The sequence below is a fragment of the Squalius cephalus genome (assembly GCF_949319135.1).
Source record: "Squalius cephalus genome assembly, chromosome: 16".
Classification (NCBI taxonomy): Eukaryota; Metazoa; Chordata; class Actinopteri; order Cypriniformes; family Leuciscidae; genus Squalius; species Squalius cephalus.
In genome coordinates, this window is record NC_137137.1 from 445,001 (window position 1) to 472,500 (window position 27,500).

General features: G+C 42.4%; 2 protein-coding genes across 2 annotated transcripts in view; one reads left to right on the plus strand and one right to left on the minus strand.

Moving 5' to 3' along the window:
* Positions 1–10,878, minus strand: part of hsd17b4 (hydroxysteroid (17-beta) dehydrogenase 4) — a 24,187-nt gene extending 13,309 nt beyond the window's left edge. The window contains exons 1-11 of the mRNA XM_079896508.1: positions 10,660–10,878; positions 10,175–10,228; positions 9,978–10,085; positions 9,847–9,906; positions 9,382–9,403; positions 9,258–9,304; positions 4,196–4,280; positions 3,597–3,784; positions 741–832; positions 582–606; positions 125–253 (exon numbers count right to left, since the gene is read on the minus strand). Coding sequence (XP_079752634.1) covers positions 125–253; positions 582–606; positions 741–832; positions 3,597–3,784; positions 4,196–4,280; positions 9,258–9,304; positions 9,382–9,403; positions 9,847–9,906; positions 9,978–10,085; positions 10,175–10,228; positions 10,660–10,717 — 868 coding nt within the window. The 5' untranslated portion in view covers positions 10,718–10,878. The remainder of the gene's footprint in view (positions 1–124; positions 254–581; positions 607–740; positions 833–3,596; positions 3,785–4,195; positions 4,281–9,257; positions 9,305–9,381; positions 9,404–9,846; positions 9,907–9,977; positions 10,086–10,174; positions 10,229–10,659) is intronic.
* Positions 10,879–12,730: 1,852 nt separating this feature from the next.
* prr16 (proline rich 16) lies at positions 12,731–23,625 on the plus strand. The gene is made up of 3 exons (XM_079896610.1): positions 12,731–13,119; positions 15,229–15,826; positions 22,602–23,625. Exons 1-2 carry the CDS (start codon positions 12,991–12,993, stop codon positions 15,721–15,723), a joined length of 624 nt encoding a protein of 207 aa, XP_079752736.1. The 5' UTR covers positions 12,731–12,990; the 3' UTR covers positions 15,724–15,826; positions 22,602–23,625.
* The last annotated feature ends 3,875 nt before the right edge of the window (positions 23,626–27,500 follow it).

Consider the following 27,500-nt stretch of genomic DNA (forward strand, 5'->3'; position numbering starts at 1 on the left):
GAACACAGCAAGGGTTTTTCATAGCCTCTATGTGACAGACACATGCTGAGCGTTCTCAGCGTTTGATTGGCTAACAGCTGTAATGAGTGTGTGTGTGTGTGTGTGTGTGTGTGTGTGTGGTTACCCTGAATGCTGGCGGGTTTAGTGGCATCAGTAAAGTCACAGATCTCGTTCCAAGAGTCTCTCACAGCCTCCGGCGTCATGATCTCGTTCTTCTGACGCACCGTTCGACCCAGAGTCCTCTCCCAGCGCACTACACACACACACGCGCACACACACACACACGGACAAACACCCACACAGACAAACGCACGCGCACAGACAAGCACACACACACACACACACACACACAGAGACAGACACACAGAGGCACACACACACACACACACACATACACACAGACACACAGATGTATGAGCACTAGTATTGATGATGCTTAAACAGCACTAAATATAGATGTATATATGAACACGTTATATAAGTGCTCTGCATAAAGGCGTTATCAGTGAGTCACGGGTCGGTTCGAGGATCTGATGCTGATCTTCTCCCACAGAGATCAGGAGTTTCACAGCACAACTTACATTTCCCGATCCAGCCGGCGCCGACCTGAAACACAAGCAGCAGCTGAAGAGTGTCATGTAGAAGACACATGAGATGATGGATAAACTTTTACATGTGTGCTTTAATCAAGCTCTTGCACAGTAATTAATGCGCTCAAGGTACAGTGTGCAGTTAAACACCTCGAACAGGCCTCCGTTCTCCCGACACGACTCGTGACTCAACCAGAGCACCAGCGGCGCCACGTACTCGGCCTTCAGCGACTCCAGCAGATCTGAAGGAGAAGAGCAGTCAGTGCGGTCCACACACACGTGATGATGACATCACGCTCACCTCACTTTCACCTGATGACATCACGCTCACCTCACTCTCACCTGATGACATCACGCTCACCTCACTCTCACCTGATGACATCACGCTCACCTCACTTTCACCTGATGACATCACGCTCACCTCACTCTCACCTGATGACATCACGCTCACCTCACTCTCACCTGATGACATCACGCTCACCTCACTTTCACCTGATGACATCACGCTCACCTCACTCTCACCTGATGACATCACTCTCCCCTCTTTCTCCTGATGACATCACTCTCCCCTCACTCTCTCCTGATGATATCACGCTGACCTCACTTTCACCTGATGACATCACTCTCACCTGAAGACATCACGCTGACCTCACTCTCACCTGATGACCTCACTCTCACCTGATGACCTCACTCTCACCTGATGACCTCACTCTCACCTGATGACCTCACTCTCACCTGATGACATCACTCTCACCTGATGACATCACTCTCACCTCACTATCACCTGATAACATCACTCTCACCTAATGACATCACCCTCACCTGATGACATCACTCTCGCCTGATGACATCACTCTCACCTAATGACATCACGCTCACCTCACTTTCACCTGATGACATCACTCTCACCTAATGACATCACTCTCACCTGATGACATCACTCTCACCTCACTTTCACCTGATGACATCACTCTCACCTAATGACATCACTCTCACCTGATGACATCACTCTCACCTGATGACATCACTCTCACCTAATGACATCACTCTCACCTAATGACATCACTCTCTCCTGATGACATCACGCTGACCTCACTCTCACCTGATGACATCACTCTCGCCTAATGACATCACTCTCACCTAATGACATCACTCTCTCCTGATGACATCACGCTGACCTCACTCTCACCTGATAACATCACTCTCGCCTAATGACATCACTCTCCCCTAATGACATCACTCTCACCTGATGACATCACTCTCCCCTAACTTTCTCCTGATGACATCACTCTCCCCTCACTTTCTCCTGATGACATCACTCTCACCTAATGACATCACTCTCAACTGATAACATCACTCTCGCCTGATGACATCACTCTCACCTAATGACATCACTCTCACCTGATGACATCACGCTCACCTCACTCTCACCTAATGACATCACTCTCTCACCTCACTCTCTCCTGATGACATCACTCTCACCTGATAACATCACTCTCGCCTGATGACATCACTCTCATCTAATGACATCACTCTCACCTGATGACACCACTCACCTGATGACATCACTCTCCCCTCACTTTCTCCTGATGACATCACTCTCCCCTCACTCTCACCTGATGACATCACTCTCGCCTGATGACATCACTCTCTCTCGCCTGATGACATCACTCTCGCCTGATGACATCACTCTCACCTGATGACATCACTCTCACCTGATGACATCACTCTCACCTGATGACATCTCTCACCTAATGACATCACCCTCACCTGATGACATCACTCTCACCTGATAACATCACTCTCGCCTGATAACATCACTCACCTGATGACATCACTCACCTGATGACATCACTTTCTCCTGATGACATCACTCTCACCTCACTTTCTCCTGATGACATCACTCTCACCTGATGACATCACTCTCACCTAATGACATCACTCTCCCCTCACTTTCTCCTGATGACATCACTCTCCCCTCACTTTCTCCTGATGACATCACTCTCACCTAATGACATCACTCTCACCTGATGACATCACTCTCACCTAATGACATCACTCTCCCCTCACTTTCTCCTGATGACATCACTCTCACCTCACTTTCTCCTGATGACATCACTCTCACCTAATGACCTCACTCTCACCTGATGACCTCACTCTCCCCTCACTTTCTCCTGATGACATCACTCACCTAATGACATCACTCTCCCCTCACTCTCACCTGATGACATCACTCTCACCTGATAACATCACTCTCACCTGATGACATCACTCTCACCTGATAACATCACTTTCGCCTGATGACATCACTCTCACCTGATGACATCACTCTCACCTGATAACATCACTTTCGCCTGATGACATCACTCTCACCTGATGACATCACACTCACCTCACCCTCACCTAATGACATCACTCTCTCACCTCACTCTCTCCTGATGACATCACGCTCACCTCACTCTCACCTAATGACATCACTCTCTCACCTCACTCTCTCCTGATGACATCACGCTCACCTCACTCTCACCTAATGACATCACTCTCTCACCTCACTCTCTCCTGATGACATCACGCTCACCTCACTCTCACCTAATGACATCACTCTCTCACCTCACTCTCTCCTGATGACATCACGCTCACCTCACTCTCACCTAATGACATCACTCTCTCACCTCACTCTCTCCTGATGACATCACGCTCACCTCACTCTCACCTAATGACATCACTCTCTCACCTCACTCTCTCCTGATGACATCACTCTCACGAAGGGCTGCACAATTAATTGAATTTCTAAACGCGATTACGATTACGGATGCCGAAATGCGGGTCCCATGGCCAAACGAGTTGAGAACCACTGGTATAAGGCTATTCAAAACATCATTCAATGTAAATTGTGATAATCGTAATTACAATTTCGAGGGAAAAATTGCCAATTATGATTTTTCTCATAATTGTGCAGCCCTACGCTCAAGTGATGACGGCACTCTCGCGTGATTGGCCCAGCACCTGGAGGCATGACGGTCTCGGTGAGCCGGGATCCTGCGGTCGGCGCCACCGTGTTGCAGTGGATGTTGTACTTCTGGCCTTCGATGGCCAGTGTGTTGGCCAGTCCCAGCAGACCCAGCTTCGCCGCGCTGTAGTTCGCCTGCCCGAAGTTCCCGTAGATTCCCGCCGCGGACGACGTCATGATGATCCTGCGCACAGACGCGGGGAAAACCCGTCGGGATAAAACATCACGTTCAGGTGAAACCACAGACTGTATAAAGCACTGGGCGTAGTGTCCGTGACGTCACCCGTCGCCAAGCGGCAACCTTCCGGTCTCTCTCTTGACTCCAACACTGAAGTGACGTTTAAATTATATTCTATGGTCACCGCGCGTCACTCCCGGATAAACTAAAACATGCAGCGAGGCGGATTAGCTGAGGTGACGCTAACAGACAGCAGACAAACGGCTAGTAGTGACATCAGCTGCAAACCACCTGTCACTCAAGTGGCCACGCCCTTAATTATGCAGAACTTTAAGGCTTAATATAATTTAAACGTCACTTGGATTCAAGAGAGACGGGAAGGTCGCCGCTTGGTTGAAACACTGCGGTTCTCCGTACCTCCCAAACTTCTGGTTCTTCATGTGGTTCCAGGCGGCTCTCGTGACGAGGAACGAGCCTCTCAGATGAACACGGTGAATCAGGTCTGAAACACAGTCAGCTTTATCGCATAAACACGTGATACATCAGCTCAACTCGGCTAAAGTCCCCCTGTAGTCGATCATTTTATCCGTTAAAACGCATCTTTGATCACCAAAATTACATATTTAAATGTTCCTTCTTGCCTTAAAATATCTTGAGTGTAACTCGACACCCTTGTCTCATTTAGTATGCGCGGCTCTATGAATATGCAAATGAGCCCCGCCTCCACTCACTCACTCCAGGAAGTGAGGAACTCCAGAGAATCCGCAGAGACCAACCCGATACTTTTAGACTTATTCAAGATGGCGGCAGGAGCAGTAGGCGTTGTCTCAGCTCTCTTAGTTTACAACTTGCTTTTTAATTTTTTAAGTCCTATTCATTTTAATTTTAGTTCTTTTGTTGGTCATTCTAATAACCATTCATTATTTAACGGATATGAGGAAATATTTGTTAATAAAGTGGACTGGTTAATTAAACAGCCATATAGTGCTTTGGGAAATTTCGGACATGGGAAGCACATTTTAGCGGTAACCTTTATTTATCCATCTTTATACACCCGAGTTAAGAAACATTCAAAGTAAGAATCTCGACATCATCAAAGTGAAGCTTTAGGCCTAATCATCATGATTTGTTTACTATTATCGGGAGATATTCATCCCTGTCCCGGTCCACACCATGCCAAACCAGTGAATTTATTGGATTTTACGTCGGACTCGAGTGTCTCTCAGGTACGCACTCTGGGTCGCGGGACGTTGCTGCCTGGTTATGTACAACAAACTAACCTCCCTTGCTCTGGTTCGCCGGGTTCTGGTGGCGGCGTCTTGCCCGCGTGGAGTGCCATGACGAGCGGGGAGGTGGTGGACGGCCAGCGGCTGGGCACTGCCATCATGGACCGGCGTCACACTGGCCCAGTGGATTCCATGTCGGATCCAGCTATCCTTCAGGTACGCACTTTTGGTGGCAGTGTGTCGCCGTCTGGCTATGCTCAGCACACTAACCTCCCTCGCTCTATCTTGCTGGATGCTGGCGGCGGTGTTGGTGCGGGGAGCTTCGTGGCAGAGGAGGCCGAGTTGCCGGGTGTTACCACGGCCGCAGTTGGCGCTCCGCGGCATGTCCATGTGGGAATGCTGGCGTCTGAGGTAGGCCTGGGTTCTCGTGCGGTGAGCGGGAGTGACACGAACTTTCAGACGAGATCGTGTATTTTAAGACCTTTGGGGAATGAAGGGAATTCTGCTCCGTTGGAGTCACCTTCCATTTCTGCTAGCTCCGGTTTAGGTACTTCACAAGTGTCTGCAAAGTCTATGCAAAATGTCAAAAGTAAAGTTGTAAATCAGGGTATTTTAAAAAATAAGAAATGGGGATTTTTTCAGACAAATCAGTAAATCAATCAAGAACCATTTGGGATCCTAAAGTCAAGCCAAAAGGTCTCTTAGGTGGGCACTTTAACATCCGAAGTATTATATCAAAAAGTGATCAAATTCATCATCTTTTACTAGACTCTAACCTAGATTTTCTTTGTTTATCTGAGACATGGCTTCATGAAAATTCTCCGTCTGCAGCTTTAGAAGTACCTGGTTTTACAATGTATAGGAAAGATAGAGTTGGTTCTAAGGGAGGTGGTGTTATGATTTATGTGAAAACTACCATCCAGTGTAATGAAATTGACTGGGCAAATTGTATGGGCTTGGAATGTATTGGTCTGAACCTCATATTATCACCACAAATGTCTTTTGTATTAATTGTAATTTATCGCCCACCATCTTCTAATATTAGTTTTTATGAAAATTTGAAACAATTACTAAAGCAGTGTGATTTCAACAAAGAAGTTATTATAATGGGAGACTTTAATATTAATTGGGAAGATAAAACCGTCAGAAAGAATCTCAAACAGATAACTGATCATTTTGATCTGAAGCAAATGATTAATGGGCCCACAAGAATAACTAATTCAACAAGTTCTCAAATTGATTTAATTTTTAGTAACCGAGCAGAGAGAATTTTAAAAACTTTTAATATGTTAACAGGCCTTTCAGATCACAATTTGATTCTAGTGGCCAGAAAATTATCTAACAAGAGATTCAATTCATTCAGAAGGAAATATGACTCTTATGGCATTCCAAAACGTAAATTAGATGATTTTAGAAAGGCAGTTCACCAGATTGAATGGGAGGATTTATTAATCGGAAAAGATCAGGACGAAGACAGTCAAATATTTTCCAAAAAATTAGAGAGCACTATTAATGATTTCAGTTGTAAACTTAATCCTAAAAGTAAAAAAAATACTGTCCCTTGGATCAATCCAGATATCTTAAAATTAATGAAAAATCGGGATCTTGCTTTAAAAACAGCAAACAGATCAAAGTTTAGTCATGATAGACAACATTTCGCTATGTTACGGAACAAGGTGGTAAAGTCGATGAGAAAAGCAAAGGCTGATTTTTTTCTGAGGATAATTAATGAGGCTAGAGGTGATTCAAAAACAATCTGGAATAGGTTGAGCTACTTAAAAGGTGACAAAAGAAAAGATAGGTCATCACTTGAATTGATGGTAAACGGGAAGCTGACTAACAATCCAGCTGATGTAGCCGAAGCACTAAATCATTATTTTGTCGACTCGGTAGTCACAATTACAAAATGTTTTTCCCCTAAGTATACAGAAACTTGTACAGTTAATGCAGGTGAACAAGCCTTTACTCTAAGGGCAGTCTCTGAATTAGACGTCATAACAACAATTACATCTCTTAAACCATCCAGAGCAAAGGATATATTTGGTATGGATGTGGTAATGCTTAAAGAGCTTAAAGAGTCGTTAGTTAATCCTATCACTAAAATTATCAATCTTTCAATTTCTCAGGGGATGTTCCCATGTGCTTGGAAGTCGTCTGTTATTGTGCCTATATTCAAAAGCGGTGTTCCTCACTCTGCTAGTAACTACAGACCTATTAGTATTTTACCTATAGTCTCAAAGGTTGCAGAGAAATTAATGGCTGCACAAATCACTAATTATTTGAATAATAGTTCTTTTGTTTTACATCCAATGCAATTTGGCTTCAGAGCAAACTACTCAACCGAGATGGCAAATTGCTATTTCACTGAAAAAGTTAAGTCTCTATTAGATAAAGGAGGGGTTGTCGGGGCTGTGTTTCTTGATTTCAGGAAGGCCTTTGACACCGTAAACCACAGAATTCTGTTGTCTAAATTATTAAGTTTTAATTTCTCTCCACATACGTTAAGATGGATCGAATCATACTTGTTAGGTCGCACACAGTATGTTAGTATACAGAATTATAAGTCAGCTCCTCTAAGTATATCCACTGGTGTTCCACAAGGATCTATTCTGGGTCCTTTACTTTTCTCGTTGTACATCAATGATCTTCCATCCGTCTGTCCTAACACTAACATTCAAATGTATGCAGATGACACTGTTATTTATATACACGGAAGTAGTGTGTCACAAGTTGCAAATGAACTTACAGAATCCCTGGTTCATGTTGCGGCTTGGCTAGAACAATGCTACTTACAGTTAAACATCTCTAAAACAGTGTGTATGTTTATCACCAAAACTAAGAATTTAATTATAGTGCCAGATGTATTTGTATCGGGGGAAAGATTACAAGTTGTATCTGAATATAAGTACCTTGGCATTCTGAATGATTCCAAACTTTCATTTAAAGCACAGGTTAAAAAGGTCTGTAACCGGGTCAGATTTAGTTTATCAAATTTTAGATTTATTCGTGATTATATGTCGTCTGACGCCGCTTTGATGTATATGTATTCCATGATTGTTTCGCATATTACCTACTGTTTAACTACTTGGTCGCAAGCTAGTATTACTACTCTGAAACCACTAGAGTCTTTGTATAAACAATCACTAAAAACTCTTGATAAGAAATCAGTTCGGTTTCATCACTGCTCAATATTAAAAAAATACAACTTGCTAAGCTGGGATAACTTGATCAAATATGTACATATTTGTCTGCTGTTTAAAACTATACATAGCCTGTCTTCACCACTAAAAGAGTTTGTGAATATTAGAACACCTGCTTACCGATCTACAAGGGGTGGGGAAAGAGGGGACTGTATTATTCCCATCAGAAGAAGTAACTTTAGCCAGTCTGTATTTTCGGTCAGAGCTGCAAGGGAATGGAACTCCGTCCCATCAACAATTAGACGATTACATGCTTTTGGCTCTTTTCAGTCTCATCTTAAAAAATGGTTACTAACAACTCAGCAGTGTCAACATTAGTATTGTATTCTTGACAATAGACTTTGTACTAATTGTTCTAGGCTATGTTGCTCTCTTCTGTTGCCATCTTTCTCTCTTTCCTTTCTCTCATGTTAATTTTTTAATTATTATTATTATTATTATTATTTTATTTTTTTTATTATTATTATTTTTTTTTTTTCATATAATGTGTACTGTATATGTGTGATGCTCTGTCTCTGTTTTTAGGGTGACCTTTTAACATTCTGTCAAGGGTCTACAGATGAAAAATAGCCTTTTGGGCTAATTCTGGCACGTTTACATTTATGTTTATTAATGTGCATTGCCCCTGTAAATAAATAAACTAAAAAAAAAACTCAGCTCAGAGATCCACTGGTTGACGATCACACGTTGATCTGATTGGTTACAAGGTAGTTTGTGACGTCAGAAACACCAGCGATTTCAAAGCGTGTTTTTGAGACTGTCTTTGGTTCACTGCAGTTTTAAGGAGGAAATACTCAGCAATGCTGTCGACTTATGAACTTACACATGCTTTGTCTTAAAGCAGATTAACATAGACACATAAACAACAGCTGGATTTTCACCACAGGGGGACTTTAAATAATTGACGTATTTTGCAACATTGATTCAAGATTCACACTGACTCTATTCTGGCTTTACAGCAGAAGTTTGCATCACTGATTTAGTTCATTACTGTGAAGCTGCTTTGAATCTCTCTGTGCTGTGTGAAGCGAGACTCGAGGTTTCTTCACGTACCCCAGTCCACGTCACTGGTCCGGGCGAAAGACCGGTCCCGCAGGATCCTTCGGGAACAGCAGAGGAGATTTACAACTCACGCCGTTCGCTCTCAGAGAGCCAGAGATCACAATCATCCACTTACCCAGCGTTATTCACCACGATATCTGAAAAACACCACGCCACAAACTCAGCCACACTTATTCTAACGAACAACAGAAATAAGATCTTTTGACTAAGATGTGGGGTTCCAGAAGTAAAAGCACCATTCGTTTTCTCCACAGGGAGCCGATTTTGACAGATAACTTATAAACCTTTACGCTACAAGGTTGTTAATCGATGGAATACGCTTCCGCTTATAATAATCATGTTTAACTGCTGAATTAGTGGCAATGCATCATGGGATTGTAGTTCTTTTCCTCATTAAAGACTCTGAGTGTTTGTTAGGGACTGACAAAGTTCTCCTCGTAGCCGGTTGGTGTGTCTCATGGATTGTAGCGCTTTAACCAAGACTTTTTCTTTTAAACCCCTATGGGAGAAAATCCCTCGGGAACCAGCGCTGAAACTCTATAGATTATGCATAATAATATCACATCATATTGCAGGTCACCTATTCGTCCGAACGCATCCAGCGCCGTCTGTATGAGCTTCTCTCCGTCTTCCACTGAATCTGTGAGGTGAAGATACAGGATCAGGATCAGCATCAGGACAGGTGTGACTGATTGACAGGTGAATCGTTACCGTAGTTGGCCACGGCTTTCCCTCCGTTAGCTCTGATCTCTTCCACAACTCGATCCGCAGCCGCAGAACTCCTGCCTCCTCCTTTAATATCTCCTCCCAGATCATTGACTGTGGGAAAGAGAACAGAAAACACAGCTCTAGAAAACGAATCATAAGCATCGACTCATTTGAACTGAATCATTTAGAGATCCGATCACCGATGACAGCGGCTCCTCTCTGCCCGAACGCCAGCGCATATTCCCTCCCCAAACCTGCACACAAACACACATGATTCACATGATTTATGAATATCAGCATCAGATAATCATGAGGGCATCAGTCACTCAGTCTTATCTGCTGTTCGCACTTTGATCGACTCAGAAAAGCTGATTCACTGCCAAACAACACGCTTAAGCATTTAGAAAAGCCTTTAAGCTCAATATACTACCCCAAATAATGCACGTGCATAAATATTACACATCTATATTCACGTGTCAGCAGTAACTTTCACAATAAAATAAAGATAATAGAGAATTATTCTGCTCTCTGTCTCCTGCTGTAAACCCTCTCGGAAAGCGTTTGTCTGATGCATTCACACATTATACTTCTGCAAAAAGAACTGCATCTCTCTGTTAGTGAACTCTGTATTAACATACTTGCATGTATTTGCATAAACGCATGAGTTTATGAAGCTAAAACTGACCTCCGCCGGCTCCCGTCACCAGCACCACCCGACCGTCGAAAGTCAAAGGCACAGACATGTTTAGATGATATTTCTGTTTATGATGATGATGATGATGATGATGTTTCTCGGGAGCGATCAGTGTGAAAGTCTTCGGATCTGCTGTGAAACGCCGTGACTTTTGCCCTACTTCCGTAGCGCTGACGTCACCCGATAACAGCCAATCAGGTGCGCGCGTGTTCACTCCACCAAACAGCAGCACGTGACACTTATTTGTGCGCAATGTTTATTGTTATTAATATTCAAATATATAATCTAAATCGCAGTTTGAGCTGCTGTGTCACTGAGAGTGTTCATGTGTAAAATGTTTTATGAAATCTGCCATCATAAAAAAAAAAAAAAAAAAAAAAAAATTAAAACCATTAAAAACGGAACATATAAAAAGTAAAAACTCATTCAAAATATTAATAAAAAACTGTAATAGCATCCCAATGGTTAAATTAACTGGTTTGAAATGTACTGTTCTCTATCAGGTATTTTGGCTCTGCTTGCTGTGAGGATTATTTACATATATTTGAATATATTATTATGTTGGCTTGAGCTACGTAGCCTACTATTTAAAGTCCACATGAACTCAAAATTTAGTATGAATATGTCAGCTTTATTGTTATCTATAAGCTGTGTGCTCCAAAACAATGACAAAACTCGCATTTAGTAGATATAAGCGTTCAAAACTCACAATCTCTCACTTCTGCTGACATCACTATGCACTGTCCAATCAAATGCTCTCTAGAATCTGAAGCTCCGCCCCCTAGATGACGTTGAAGCTGCGGCTGAAATCGGTCACTGGTTCACACATTTACTATACATGGTGAATGGCACATAATGCACTATATAGGGGATAGGGAACCATTCAAAGTGTAAATATGCTTCCATTGGGGCGAATGAAGTCTGTCAAACTGTGATTTGAGCTAAACACTATTGGCTATTTAAAAAGGGGGAGGAGCTGATCAATATGCCCCGCCCTGTCTTCCTGTTTCAGTGGAAATTACGTCAACGCCGTGAATAATGCTGCACGATTCGCACTTCAGTGGGACTTTAAGCTTCTTCTTCTGAGACTAAATTCTAAGCAGTGTGTCCTCCTAGAGCTTCCAAGCTACGACCACCAGACCTTCACCTTCAGACTGCTCTGTCTTTTCTAACTGATCCTACGGACGATCAAAACTATAGACTTTCATTGAGGGGGTCAAAACTTTTGAAGAATAAGACTTATAGAGCATTTAAGCTATAACTAGCAAAGCTTAATGACTATCCTATAGAACAACATGCTAAAATTAGTTAGTAATATGCTAATTCATGCTATCAACATGTTAGCAACATGCTAATTGTGTTAGCAACATGCTAAAAACATGTTATATCATGCTAGCAACATATTAAATCATGTTAGCAACATGCTAACTTGTGTTAGCATTGTGTTAAATCATGTAAGCAACATGTTAGCAATATGTAAATAATGTCAACAACATCTTAAACATGCTAGGAACATGCTAAAATGCTAGGAACATGCTAAAATGCTAGCAACATGCTAAAATGTTAATGCGTTAACAATGTTAAAACATTGTTAAAACATGCTAGTAACATTTTTTGACATTATCTGAGTAAAACCTTCAAATTTCAACTTTTCAAAGTTGTTTCAAATTTTCAGACCTGGATTTGTCAAACCAACATCAAAGTTTATTAAATAAATATTTAGATCTTCATTTTGTTCATTTTATTATTTCATTATATTATTCTTTGTTAGATATTGTAAGTTGAAATGACTGACAGGCGAAGAGTGTTTCTGATTGGCTGTGACAGCGCAGGCTCCTCCTTCAATCACGTGCCTTACAGAAACAGGTGTAATTTCGCTCGGCACCTCTTTAATCTGTCAGATAATACCGACGTTTAATGTGTGATTAATAAATAAATAAATACATGAATAATAATAGATAAATGCTTAGAGTGCTATTAAATCGTTTTTCTGTTTCTTAAACACTAATTAATAAGCACAGACAGGCGTTCATTAATCAGTGTGAGCTGCTGTAATGTAATGTCAGATGAGCACTGAATCATCACAGATCATATCTAATATCTTCTCAGTATTATTCAGGATTCATGAGGTTGGTGGTTTCCATCAGTGTTTGTGTGCGGACTGCGCATGCGCGTGTTCACCGGGACGCGCTGCTCGAGATTCTTCTGCATCTGGAAGAAAACATGCGAACATTAACATGTGTGATCGCCATGAGAGGACAGGCAGCACAGCACAGGTTCGGGTGACCGGGTCCGGTTCGGGTTCCGGTTCCGGTTCCGAGGATGTCCGGGAGCGCGGACGCGGACGGAGGCGTCAATAAAGTTCGAGTCAAACGACAGATCAGGGGCATCGTGAAGGATCTGGAGAACATCTTAGGAGACCTGAAGGATGTGGCGAAGGAGCTCAAAGAGGTGCGTGAGACTGCGATGATGATGAAGAAGATGATGAAGATGAGATGTGATGATGTCCATCGAGGCCTCTTGTAAACATGACATTTACTCGACACGGGTTCACTCGTGTGAGTCAGAATCAAAGATTCGATTCGCGTGCTGTTCGTCTTACTGACAGCTGTCACTCATTCGTCTACTGTTGGTGTTGTTTTCCATAATTCATGAGTAAACTGGGTCTGACAGACTTTAACACGCATTAGTTACTTACTTAGTTAGGAGCATTGGTGAAATCAGATGCTCTTTATCCAGAGAACTGAATGTATGCAGATAAAGCATGCTTTTTATATCGCTGTGCAATAATATAGTTACATTTTGCAACGATTTGCTACACATATAGATTTGCATATATCATAGACATATTTATACACACACGACACATACAGATGTGCATATATCGTATACACTATAAATATAAATGTAGAATTGTGTAGAATTAGCACAGAGACTGAAATGTTTGGATCTTGGTATCTGTGAGCGATGATTCTACTGTACTTGTGGAAACACACACACACACACACACACACATTAATTCTTCAGTACTGTACTATAAATGTATTATGGCAGCACTGTATGAGTCGCTCTTGTTCTCTTGTAAGTCGCTGTGGATTAAATGAAAGGAAAACACTCGCAGCTTCATGTCCTTTAAGCTGAGCATCAGAGGTCATGCATGACTCACGCCTGATCAACTAATATCATTCACCCGGAGATGGTCAGACACTGATATCATTCATTACTGCTGTTATATAAGGAAACATGTCTCTTTCACAACATTATTTTAAATAGGCTAAACTATAACGTTGGCATTAGTGGAATCTCATTAGGGAAATCATTCCTATCTGACGTCATCAGTTTGATCAGATAAAAGAAGCGTTACGTGGATCTCGAGTTCAGTGTGGAGTTCCTCAAGGCTCAGTACTAGGACCTTTGCTCTTCACCCGTTAGCTCTATATCGCCAGTGTTCTTAGCAAGTGTACGCTACCTTTATTTCTTTTATTATTTATACATTACAGAATTACAGATTATTTCAAAGCAGCTTCACAGTGATAAACAGGAAAATAACAGTGTCAAGGATGCAAACTACCAAACATGAGACAAGTTCGGATTCTATAAAGCAGCTCTAAATACACAATCGAGTCATTATTCAGATCAGTTCAGGTTTGTTCTCGTCTGATAGTGTCTGCAGTCAGATCAATAATATTTCTGGATATTAAAGGTGACATATTATGCCCCTTTTCACAAGATGTATTATAAACCTACGGTGTCCCCAGAGTGTGTCTGTGAAATTTCAGCTCAAAATTCCCCAGATCATTTATTACAGCTTGTCAAATTGGTCCCTTTTTGGGTGTGAGCAAAAACGTGCCTTTTTTTTGTGTGTGTGTCCCTTTAAATGCAAATGAGCTGCTGCTCCGCCTCCGTTCAGAAGAGGGCGGAGTCTTTACTCGAGCTCTGGCAATAACGAAACAGGCGAATCTCACTCATCCTAAAGTTTGTGCTTTAAACAGGAACAAGTATCTACCAAATATCTCGGAACGCTAATATAGTTATCGTTATTTGTTTGTCTAATATTACCAATTCACAAGTAGTTAAATGGAAAGTTATTTTATTAAGTTAAAAGGATATTGTTGTGTATAAAAAAAAAATGCAAATATGTCCCCTTTATGTCTCTAAACCCCAACTGATCAAGCCAAAGGTGACTGAAGCTCAATCCCAGCAAGCAGTTTTGCGTTTAAAAGACGTCTAATATCCGTCTAAACACAGCCCAGACGTCTAGGCTTAAACAAGGCGGAATTTGGGCCGTCAGTGGAAATATAAAGTAGTCATTGATTAGATAACAAAGAAATGGAGTGAGTGAAGAAATGAAACCAAACACCTTGTATTCACTGTTGACTTTGCTTACATGATGGAAATATATCAAACATCTCGCAAGTTATTTTGGCAAAAACCACATACATTCAAATTTAAGGTTATTTTGGCTAGAAGTGTGTTACTCATATAGTTAATGGAGATGGTGCAGTGATGGCGATTGCTCGCTGGGATGAGTCGTTGACGTCTGCCTCTCGTGTTTCTCAGGTGGTTCAGGAGATCGACTGCCTGACGTCGGATCTTCGTCTGGAAGAGGAGCTGACGGACAGTTCGAAGACCGACACGCTGAACAGCAGCTCCAGCAGCACCACAGCCTCCAGCGTCAAGATCTACCCCGAGGAGACGGTGCCGGTGTCTCCTGCCGTCCTGGCGGTCCTGAAGAGACCCGGTCCGACGCTCCGGGCCAGCGCCGAGCTCACGGCTAACGGGACGCTGATGAGGAACGGAGTCGCTAGCAGAGAGAAGCCTCACGCGAGCCGCTGTCCTCAGACCACGAGGGAACGGGTCCGCTTCAGCGAGAAGGTCCAGTATCACGGCTACTGCCCGGACTGTGGTCTGCAGTACGACATGAACAGCACGGATCTGCACTTACACGCAGAACTGATGGATCCCTCGCCGAGTCCCGTCCATCAGAACCTCGCGTTCCCCTCGCAAAAACCACAGAAGACCATTTTACGCAAGTCCACCAGCACCACCGTCTGACGCAGACCGAGTCCAAACAAACTGTTTTTGCACTTTTCTTTATAGTTTCCTTTTGTTTGGAGAGCACCAGACGCAGAGACGAGAGAAACGCAGATGTCGAACGGTAAGAGCTTTCAGAATCACCTTGTTTTCTCATGGAACGACCATTTATTAAAGGGATAGTTCACCCAAAAATGAAAATTAGCACATGATTTTCTCTCCCTCAAGCCATAGGTGTATATGATATCAGACGAATACAATCGGAGTTATATTAAAAAATGTCCTGGCTCTTCCAAGCTTTATAAAGGCAGTGAATTGCCATTTCAGTTTTGAAGTCCATAAAAGTGCATCTATCCATCATAAAAGTGCATCTATCCATCATAAAAGTGCATCTGTCCATCATAAAAGTGCATCTATTCATCATAAAAGAGCATCTATCCATCATAAAAGTGCATCTATCCATTATAAAAGTGCATCTATCATCATAAAAGTGCATCTGTCCATCATAAAAGTGCATCTGTCCATCATAAAAGTGCATCTGTCCATCATAAAAGTGCATCTGTCCATCATAAAAGAGCATCTGTCCATCATAAAAGTGCATCTATCCATCATAAAAGTGCATCTGTCCATCATAAAAGTGCATCTATCCATCATAAAAGAGCATCTGTCCATCATAAAAGTGCATCTATCATCATAAAAGAGCATCTGTCCATCATAAAAGTGCATCTGTCCATCATAAAAGTGCATCTGTCCATCATAAAAGTGCATCTGTCCATCATAAAAGAGCATCTGTCCATCATAAAAGTGCATCTATCCATCATAAAAGTGCATCTGTCCATCATAAAAGTGCATCTATCCATCATAAAAGAGCATCTGTCCATCATAAAAGTGCATCTATCCATCATAAAAGTGCATCTGTCCATCATAAAAGTGCATCTGTCCATCATAAAAGAGCATCTATTCATCATAAAAGAGCATCTGTCCATCATAAAAGTGCATCTGTCCATCATAAAAGTGCATCTGTCCATCATAAAAGTGCATCTGTCCATCATAAAAGTGCATCTGTCCATCATAAAAGTGCATCTGTCCATCATAAAAGTGCATCTGTCCATCATAAAAGTGCATCTGTCCATCATAAAAGAGCATCTGTCCATCATAAAAGTGCATCTATCCATCATAAAAGTGCATCTGTCCATCATAAAAGTGCATCTATCCATCATAAAAGTGCATCTGTCCATCATAAAAGTGCATCTGTCCATCATAAAAGAGCATCTGTCCATCATAAAAGTGCATCTGTCCATCATAAAAGAGCATCTGTCCATCATAAAAGTGCATCTGTCCATCATAAAAGTGCATCTGTCCATCATAAAAGAGCATCTGTCCATCATAAAAGTGCATCTGTCCATCATAAAAGTGCATCTATCCATCATAAAAGTGCATCTGTCCATCATAAAAGTGCATCTATCCATCATAAAAGTGCATCTGTCCATCATAAAAGTGCATCTGTCCATCATAAAAGAGCATCTATCCATCATAAAAGTGCATCTATCCATCATAAAAGAGCATCTATCATCATAAAAGTGCATCTGTCCATCATAAAAGTGCATCTATCCATGATAAAAGTGCATCTGTCCATCATAAAAGTGCATCTGTCCATCATAAAAGAGCATCTGTCCATCATAAAAGTGCGTCTGTCCATCATAAAAGTGCATCTATCCATCATAAAAGAGCATCTATCCATCATAAAAGAGCATCTATCATCATAAAAGAGCATCTATCCATCATAAAAGTGCATCTGTCCATCATAAAAGTGCATCTATCCATCATAAAAGTGCATCTATCCATCATAAAAGTGCATCTGTCCATCATAAAAGTGCATCTATCCATCATAAAAGAGCATCTATCCATCATAAAAGAGCATCTATCCATCATAAAAGTGCATCTATTCATCATAAAAGTGCATCTATCCATCATAAAAGTGCATCTATTCATCATAAAAGAGCATCTATCCATCATAAAAGTGCATCTATCCATCATAAAAGAGCATCTATCCATCATAAAAGTGCATCTGTCCATCATAAAAGTGCATCTATCATCATAAAAGTGCATCTGTCCATCATAAAAGTGCATCTGTCCATCATAAAAGAGCATCTATCCATTATAAAAGTGCATCTGTCCATCATAAAAGTGCATCTGTCCATCATAAAAGAGCATCTATCCATCATAAAAGTGCATCTATCCATCATAAAAGTGCATCTATCATCATAAAAGAGCATCTATCCATTATAAAAGTGCATCTATCATCATAAAAGTGCATCTATCCATCATAAAAGTGCATCTGTCCATCATAAAAGTGCATCTGTCCATCATAAAAGTGCATCTGTCCATCATAAAAGTGCATCTATCATCATAAAAGTGCATCTATCCATCATAAAAGTGCATCTGTCCATCATAAAAGAGCATCTATCCATTATAAAAGTGCATCTGTCCATCATAAAAGTGCATCTGTCCATCATAAAAGAGCATCTGTCCATCATAAAAGTGCATCTGTCCATCATAAAAGAGCATCTATCCATTATAAAAGTGCATCTATCATCATAAAAGTGCATCTATCCATCATTAAAGTGCATCTGTCCATCATAAAAGTGCATCTATCCATTATAAAAGTGCATCTGTCCATCATAAAAGTGCATCTGTCCATCATAAAAGAGCATCTATCCATCATAAAAGTGCATCTGTCCATCATAAAAGTGCATCTGTCCATCATAAAAGAGCATCTATCCATCATAAAAGTGCATCTGTCCATCATAAAAGAGCATCTATCCATTATAAAAGTGCATCTATCATCATAAAAGTGCATCTATCCATCATTAAAGTGCATCTGTCCATCATAAAAGTGCATCTATCCATTATAAAAGTGCATCTATCCATCATAAAAGTGCATCTGTCCATCATAAAAGTGCATCTGTCCATCATAAAAGTGCATCTGTCCATCATAAAAGAGCATCTATTATTCATAAAAGAGCATCTGTCCATCATAAAAGTGCATCAGTCCATCATAAAAGTGCATCTGTCCATCATAAAAGTGCATCTATCATCATAAAAGTGCATCTATCCATCATAAAAGTGCATCTATCCATCATAAAAGTGCATCTATCATCATAAAAGTGCATCTATCCATCATAAAAGTGCATCTATCATCATAAAAGTGCATCTATCCATCATAAAAGTGCATCTATCCATCATAAAAGTGCATCTATCATCATAAAAGTGCATCTATCCATCATAAAAGTGCATCTATCCATCATAAAAGTGCATCTATCATCATAAAAGTGCATCTGTCCATCATAAAGTGCTCCACAGGCTCCGAGGGGTTAATAAGGGCCTTCTGAAGTGAAGCGATGCGTTCGTGTAAGAAAAATATTAATATTTAACACGTTACAAAGTAAAATTCTAGCTTCCGGGCGAACAGCAGCAGACGGAGAGACGAGAGATCTTCATCATTGGCGAGTTTATTTATAAAGCACATTTCACACACTATGGTAATTCAAAGTGCTTTACACCCAAAGGAATTAAAATAATCACAAAATAAAATCAAGGAAAATGAAAACAGTTATAAAGGAATGAAAAGAGTAAAAAGATGATATATAGATAAACTTGCATCATAAAACATCCTTTAACTCTCAGAACTCAGAAGCTTCTGACGTGGCGTCACACACTCGTGAACATCTTCAGATGAGCGGCTGTTAAAATGAGACGTTCTTTTAAATGTTACTTCTTCTTTTAGAGTATTTTTAAAACATTTAAAAATGACATTCTCATAATGTTTGAAGAATCATAAAATGGAATGTTTGTCAAGTCTCCTTTATTTATACAGCGCTTTTACCAACACAGAGTTTCACAGCAGCTTTACTGAGAAAACAGGAGAATAATGCAGTAAAGTTTGTTTCCAGGAGACAATAGCGTCTCAGTCCAGCTTCAGTAAGTTCAGTGATGGTTCATTTCTGTTGTAAAAAAGTTAATTTAGTTCATTTATATATATATAGTAGCCTGGTTAAAACCAGACCATTCTCAGTAGTAACTGAGTTATGGTCTGGCAAAGCTTCATTAATAACTCATTTCCAAAGGGGCGTCACCAACGGACGTCGCTCAAATGCCTCTGGGCGCAGTTGGATAAGTTAGACCTAAAACCAATCAGAGCGATCGGCATCGTGTAAAGCCATATGCTGCGTCCTAAGTTACACTACGCCATAAAAGTATGGACTCTTTTTGTGAAGAAAATGTATTTACTTTTGAATGTGTAGCAAAAAAGTAGGCAAGCTTTGGGACATACTCCTTCGTCATCTTTATCGGACGGATCTGTCGCGTGCGTCCTGTCACGTAAACTGCCCTGTCAATCATCTCGTCACAGTTAAAATCCTCTATTAAATCTAATTTAATTTCCTACCGTTTCGGAGAGAAATGTAGTAGCACGTTCATCTGCCAGTGGGTCTTTCATGAAGACTGTCCTCATGTGTTTGCAATTTGAATATAATAATGCATTTAAAAGTTGAACGGACGTCGCTCAAATGCCTCTGGGCGCAGCTGGATAGACCTCAAACCAATCAGAGCGATCGTCATCGTGTAAAGCCCGCCTCAACGTTTCTGGTTGGTGCCGCGATTTCTAGGCCATGGAAATGGGTTTGAATGAGCTCTTTGCCGGACTACTTGCAGAGCAAATCTGAATTTGCCGGAAGTTGTCTGGGTTTTCCCAGGCTATATATATACAGCCGTTCTGGAGTAAACCGTGATGTCATCGTCCAGCTCAGTTCAGTTCTCATATAATGCTGTCAGTGCAGGAGATCAATAATATTGTGGAAGATTACATTAAATGTCCACAACTAAACAAGACAAAAGCCGAAGGCGACAGTGGAACTAAAACTCCATCAGGACAGAATGGAGGAAAACCCTCGTGAGAAACCAGACTCAGCCTCAGTTCTCCTCTGGCCAATGAGCCACTAGCGGCGCCAGGATTTTGATTGTAGGTGGGCCTCCAGAAAACTGGATGGGCCAGTTAAAATAAGCCAAAAAATAAAAACCGGGTTCCCCTTCATCTACGTTTCAGCGCTTTTCTACGGCACTGAGGACAGCGACTCAGTAGCCTACCTGAATTTAATGCGTAATTAGCATAGGTTAAAAAAAAAATTAAACAGGAATTTTTTGTTGCTTTTTTAATACAATTACAATTTAATTTAATTTATTGTTTAATAAAATTATAGGCCTATTATTTTTAGTTTATTAACAGCAACAACAGCTGTAAAGATGAAGTTGACGATCGCCATCTCTGTAGTGAACGCGCCTATAGAGAGAAATGCACATCATGGATTACATAATCAGAGAGTAGCCTATTTCTTTTCGTTTTAAATTGTTAAAAAGACATTTCAAGCTTTCTTAAGATATATTTCATGTCTGTGACTCATATGCTGAGTTTCGTTAAGTTAGGATGAGATGCGCTCCAGTTAACGTGCAATGCGAGTGACCGCGCGGGCGCCTCCATGATTATGTTGTCTGCTATATTTGCTTATTTATTAAATCCAGGCAATTGGTTGATAAAAAAATTATTAAAATTAAGATACAATTTATACAAAACGAAATTCACTTAAAAAAAATGCTTTCTACAAAACAAAACTTAATTACGTGGTCAAAATCATGTCTGACCCGCTCCCAGGCCCACCCGGGCCCAATGGTAGCGCCGCGGCTGCAATGAGCCAACAGTGTATGATTATGATTATGATTATGATTCAGGAGCATTATAGGTCAGAGGTCAGATTGGTTTGGAACAATAAGAATATTGATGATGATGATGATAATGATGTCACTAAAGCATTCTCATAACTGAGACGATGCGAGACATGATCTTCTGTCAGCAGATCTTACAGTAACTCTGTTATAAAACACAGTGAGTCTGTTTTCATCCTGAATCAATATTCCTCATGAGTGTCTCCTACACACAGCCTCTCATTACATGAGGATCATCTGTGTCCATGCTAATGCTTCTTCCTCCTCCTCCTCTTCCTCTTCCTGTTCCTCTTCCTCTTCTTCCTCCTCCTCCTCCTCTTCCTCTTCTTCTTCTTCCTCCTCCTCTTCCTCATGAGTGTCTCCTACACACAGCCTCTCATTACATGAGGATCATCTGTGTCCATGCTAATGCTTCTTCCTCCTCTTCCTCTTCCTCTTCTTCTTCCTCCTCCTCTTTCTCTTCTTCCTCCTCCTTCTCCTCTTCCTCCTCTTCTTCCTCCTCCTCTTCCTCTTCCTCCTCCTCTTCTTCTTCCTCCTCCTCTTCCTCTTCCTCCTCCTCCTCTTCCTCTTCTTCCTCTTCCTCCTCTTCTTCCTCTTCTTCTTCCTCCTCCTCCTCTTTCTCCTCCTCTTCTTCCTCCTCCTCCTCCTCCTCCTCCTCTTCCTCCTCCTCCTCCTCTTCCTCTTCCTCTTCTTCCTCTTCCTCTTCCTCTTCCTCTTCTTCCTCTTCCGCTTCCTCTTCTTCCTCTTCCTCCTCCTCCTCTTCCTCCTCCTCTTCCTCCTCCTCTTCCTCCTCCTCTTTCTCCTCCTCCTCCTCTTCTTCCTCCTCCTCCTCCTCTTCCTCTTCCTCTTCTTCCTCCTCCTCCTCTTCCTCTTCCTCCTCCTCTTCCTCCTCTTCTTCCTCCTCCTCCTCTTCCTCTTCCTCCTCCTCTTCCTCCTCTTCCTCCTCCTCTTCCTCCTCCTCTTCCTCTTCCTCCTCCTCTTCCTCCTCTTCCTCCTCCTCTTCCTCCTCTTCCTCCTCTTCTTCCTTTTCTTCTTCTTCCTCCTCTTCCTCTTCCTCCTCTTCTTCTTCTTCAGGTTTGATGTGTTGAGTTCAGCTGATGTGTTTCTCTTGTTCCCCCCAGGCGTCTCCTACGCTGATCATCTTCACTTCATCGCGTGACGTTCAGCGAGCGCTTGGTTTCTGACAGAAACGAGCCGGAGGATAAAGCATCGGAGGAAGAGGATTCAGATGAGAATAACATTCCCATCACATTCCCTCTCCTCAGAGCCGGTCCGAGAGCGTGTGATGTCTCTGAGCCTTTAACCAGAGCCCTGAGACTGATGCAATGATGCTAGTGGAGAAAACCAAAAACTAGGGAGTGTGTGACGTCCAGCTGCTGGGTGTGTGTGTGTGTGTGTATGTGTGTATATGATGTCCAGCCACTGGGAAACAGTGTAACATGGATCGGAGTGTGTGTGTGTGTGTGTGTGTGTGTGTGTGTGTGTATGTGTGTATATGATGTCCAGCCACTGGGAAACAGTGTAACGCGGATCGGAGTGTGTGTGTGTGTGTGTGTGTGATGTCCAGCCACTGGGAAACAATGTAACGCGGATCGGAGTGTGTGTGTGTGTGTGTGTGTGATGTCCAGCCACTGGGAAACAGTGTAACGCGGATCGGAGTGTGTGTGTGTGTGTGTGTGTGTGTGTGTGTGTGTGTGTGTGTGTGTGTGTGTGTATGTGTATGTGATGTCCAGCCACTGGGAAACAGTGTAACGTGGATCGGAGTGTGTGTGTGTGTGTGTGTGTGAGGGAGACGTCCAGCTGCTGGGAAACAGTGTAACGTGGATCGGAGTGTGTGTGTGTGTGTGTGTGTGTGTGTGTGAGAGAGACGTCCAGCTGCTGGGAAACAGAGTAACGTGGATCGGAGTGTGTGTGTGTGTGTGTGACGTCCAGCCGGATCGGGTGTGTAACGCGGATCACGATACAGTTAAACTCTGCCAATAGAACATCACAACTGAGGTTTCAGTTCGTAAAGACCTTATATGTGTTTTTTGTAAAGAAAACCTTCAAATATAAAAAGCATATTTTTGATATTTTATAAAATGATTTTAAAGATGTCACACAGTATATGATGGAAAATGTATTTATGTACCAAATAAAAACATGAAGCGATCTGCATCTTGTTTATTAAATCACAGACGCTGAGAGAATAAATGATGAACACAAGAGGGCGACAGTTTCATCACTAGAACTGAAGCTGCGAGTGTTGACAGTCTTAAAGCTGCGAGTGTTTGAGTGATTCCTCAGATCATGTGTTGCTGGTGAGAGTTTGAGTTAGTGATCAGACAGAAAACCGCTGGATAATCCCAGAAGGAGGAACTCGAGTCACATGGGTCACTTTTACAGTCATTCCTGATTTACTGGAGAAGGATTTTGAAAATATTTTTTCCACAATTTTTTTAAACGATTACTACAATTTCTACCCAAGCTTGGCCTAACTAGTAAGATATTTTCATTTAAAAAAATGCCCATTTTAATAATTTTCATTGATTATCCAGTCTAAATCACATTTCTGAAGAGGCTTCCTCAAATATCCTGGTTTTCCAAGAATGTGGGAATCCTGGATCTTTAAAGACTAGAAACTGTAGAGGAGAATTAATCAAACAAGAGTCGTGATTTTTGCTTGTTTTGTCTGATTTTAAATCATTTTAAGTCATTTTGAAGCTGTGCTCGAGCAACACTGATTTAAAGCCTCATTTCATACGTTTATCACCATATTCCTTTTTTCCCCCTTTTTTCCCCTTTGTTATGTGAACTTTAAAGGAACATTCTGTTTTTATCATTCTTCAAACATTATGGGAACGTTACTTTTGAATGTTCTCTGAACGTTCTGAAACAAGTAGATACATTTAAAAAACGTTAGATGAACATCTAACTAAAGATTTACAGAAAACGCCCCATGAACGATGGATAAATTATGTTTTTTTAACGTTTTGAGAAGATGATTTACGGCCAGATGCAGTCTCTGAGGAAAGAGAACCTGAAGCTTTAGATGTTTGTGAGAGTTTCTGTTCACTCTCTGTAGAGTTTCTGGATGTTTGTCCTTCACATGTTGATTTATGTCTCGTGTGATGTTTCGTAAGATGTTTCATAAGATGTTTCATAAGATGTTTCATAAGAGCAGAAGCCAAACCTGTGTTTGTCCTCAGTGTGTGATAATGACTGTGATCAAGAAGATTCTCTGACCGCTGGAATCCTGATGTGAGACGAGAACATGAACTGAGCAACTGAGAAGTGTGGATGGACAACACACACACACACACACACACACACACACACACACACACACTCACTCTCTCTCTCACACACTCTCTCTCTCTCACACACTCTCTCTCTCTCTCACTCACACACACTCACACACACTTTCACACTCTCTCACACACACACACTCTCTCACACACTCACACACACTTTCACACTCTCACACACACACACACACACACACACACACTCACACACTCTCACACACACACACTCTCTCACACACACACACATTTCCATTTATTCATTTAGCAGACGCTTTTATCCAAAGCGACTTGAGAATAATAGAAGCAGTGAAACAACGATATGCGAGTGCTCTGTGACCCTTCCAGTTTAATCGAACGCAGTACATGCACTTTTTTATTTTATTTTATTTTAGTAAATAGATATGGAATAGAAGAGAAAGTGTTAGTATTAATGGATCAAGTGTTGTGGAAACATGTGATCATTCCTCCAGCAGGGAACGGTCCAGGGGAAGGTCCGAGAGAGAGATGTAGAGCCTCTGTGAGATGATCAGCTCCAGCCGGCGTTGGCTTGCAGAGCGCTGGGTTCTGGAGTGCTGAGTTTAGGTAGAGGAGAGCAGAGCCAGTGGTTGTTCTGTAGGCAAACGTCAGTGACTTGAACTTGATGCGAGCGGACACTGGAAACCAGTGCAGTTTCGTGAGGAGAGGAGTGACGTGTGTCTTCGGCTCGTTGAACACACTCTGCTGCGGCGTCTGGATCAGTTGCAGAGGATTGACAGATGCTTTACAGTTGTCCAGTCTGGAGAGAACTAGCGCTTGCCACTGTCTCTCTCTCTCACACACACACACACACACACACACACACACACACACAGTTGCAGAGGATTGACAGATGCTGGAAGACCAGAGCTTTACAGTCGTCCAGTCTGGAGAGAACTAGCGCTTGCCACTGTCTCTCTCTCTCACACACACACACACACACACATACACACACACACACACACACACACACACACACACACACACACACACACACACACAGTTGCAGAGGTTTGACAGATGCTGGAAGACCAGAGCTTTACAGTCGTCCAGTCTGGATAGCGCTTGCCACTGTCTCTCTCTCACACACACACACACACACACACACACACACACAGTTGCAGAGGTTTGACAGATGCTGGAAGACCAGAGATTTACAGTCATCCAGTCTGGAGAGAACAGGAGCTTGCCATTGTCGCCTTTGGCTTCTGGCTTGCTTAGTTGGGGACATTTAATATTCATCAATATTATTGATCTGCCTTACTTCAGCTGGACGATGACGCAATTTTCTTCTAGATTCTAGATTCTTCTAGATCTATTTTCTGCAATTTTCTTCAGTATTATATTCATGTTATCTCTGTGAAGCTGCTTTGATGCAATCTGTACTGTAAAAAGTGCTTTATAAGTAAAGGAGACTTGACTTGGAGCAGGAGTTGTGTAGCTCTGATAGCAAGAGCTGTGTTCTGGGTGAGGATCCTACAGCTGAGTGGAGGAGTTGTGGTGGAGTGTTGGGTTGGCCGGTTCTGACTTCGTGAGGTTGAGTTGAAGGTGACGGTCCTTCATCCAGACAGAAATGTGTGTCAGGCTGAGATACAAGCAGCAACTGTCAGATCATCAGGCTGGAATGAGAGGCCACTTCTTCTTCTTCTTCTTATGCAGTCCATCGATTTCGAAGATGTCGTCACTTCTAGGATGTGTTGCTGCAGTGCTGAGGCAGCGGCTGCTGTCGGCGGTGCCAGTGAAGCCCGATCCGGGAGCCACAAGTCCTGCCGCAGTTGGGACATGTGAGTGCTGATTCTGGGGATGGTGCAGTTGGTGTCTGCGCTGACGTAGCACAGTTCTGTGTTGGGCGTGCTGTGATTCGATCTGTTGGGCCCCAGACCTCATGCAGAGCTCCATGCCTGGCGGTCGGCAGCTGTTGTTTCCAGGACTCCAGGGTTGATGCCGCAGCTTTTCAGGGTCCCCTTGAGGTGGTCCTTGTAGCGACGCTGCTGACCCCCAGGTCTCCTGTTGGCTGCGTATATCTGCCCATAGAGGGCCTGCCGGGGTAGGTGGTGGGAGGGCACGCGGATGACATGTCCAACCCATCACAGTTGCCGTCTAGCAAGGGTTGCTCCATGCTGCTGAGTTGGTGCGCTGTAGGATGTCCGTGTGGCGGATTTTGTCTTTCCATGTGACACCTGGAGGCGTCTGATGTGAAAACCCTCGAGACACTGAATATCCCTGCGGTGGGGAGTCCAAGCCTCTGCACCGAACAGCAGGGTGGAAACGCCTGGTAGACGGCCGCTTTGGTGAAGGTGCGGAGATCTTTATTAACAAAGACTCGAGATCGGAGTCTACCAAAGGCAGAGGAGGCGAGGTTATGCGTGCCTGGATCTCGTTGTCTATGAGGAGGGTGGGTGTTAGGATACTTCCGAGGTAACAGAAGTGCTGAACAACCTTTACTGGTGTGCCATGGATGTAGAATTCAGGAGGTGGGGACCATGGTCTGTGCAATGATCTCTGTCTTTTGGATGTTGACTTGCAGGCCGCAAGCTCGGTAGACTGCGCATACAACATCCAGTGTGTACTGCAGTGCGGTAGGGCTGTGGGCTTGGAGGGCACCATCATCAGCGTATTGCAGTTCATGAACTGTGATAGTGGTGGGCTTGGTGATGGCTTGCAGGCGGCGGAGGTTAAAGAGGTTCCCGTCCAGATGGAACTGTAGGCAAACACCCT

Coding starts and splice junctions, on each gene's coding strand:
- prr16 (XM_079896610.1), top strand. CDS start 12,991: ATGTCCGGGAGCGCGGACGCGGACGGAGGCGTCAATAAAGTTCGAGTC. Junction 13,120..15,228: donor TGGCGAAGGAGCTCAAAGAG/GTGCGTGAGACT, acceptor CGTGTTTCTCAG/GTGGTTCAGGAGATCGACTG.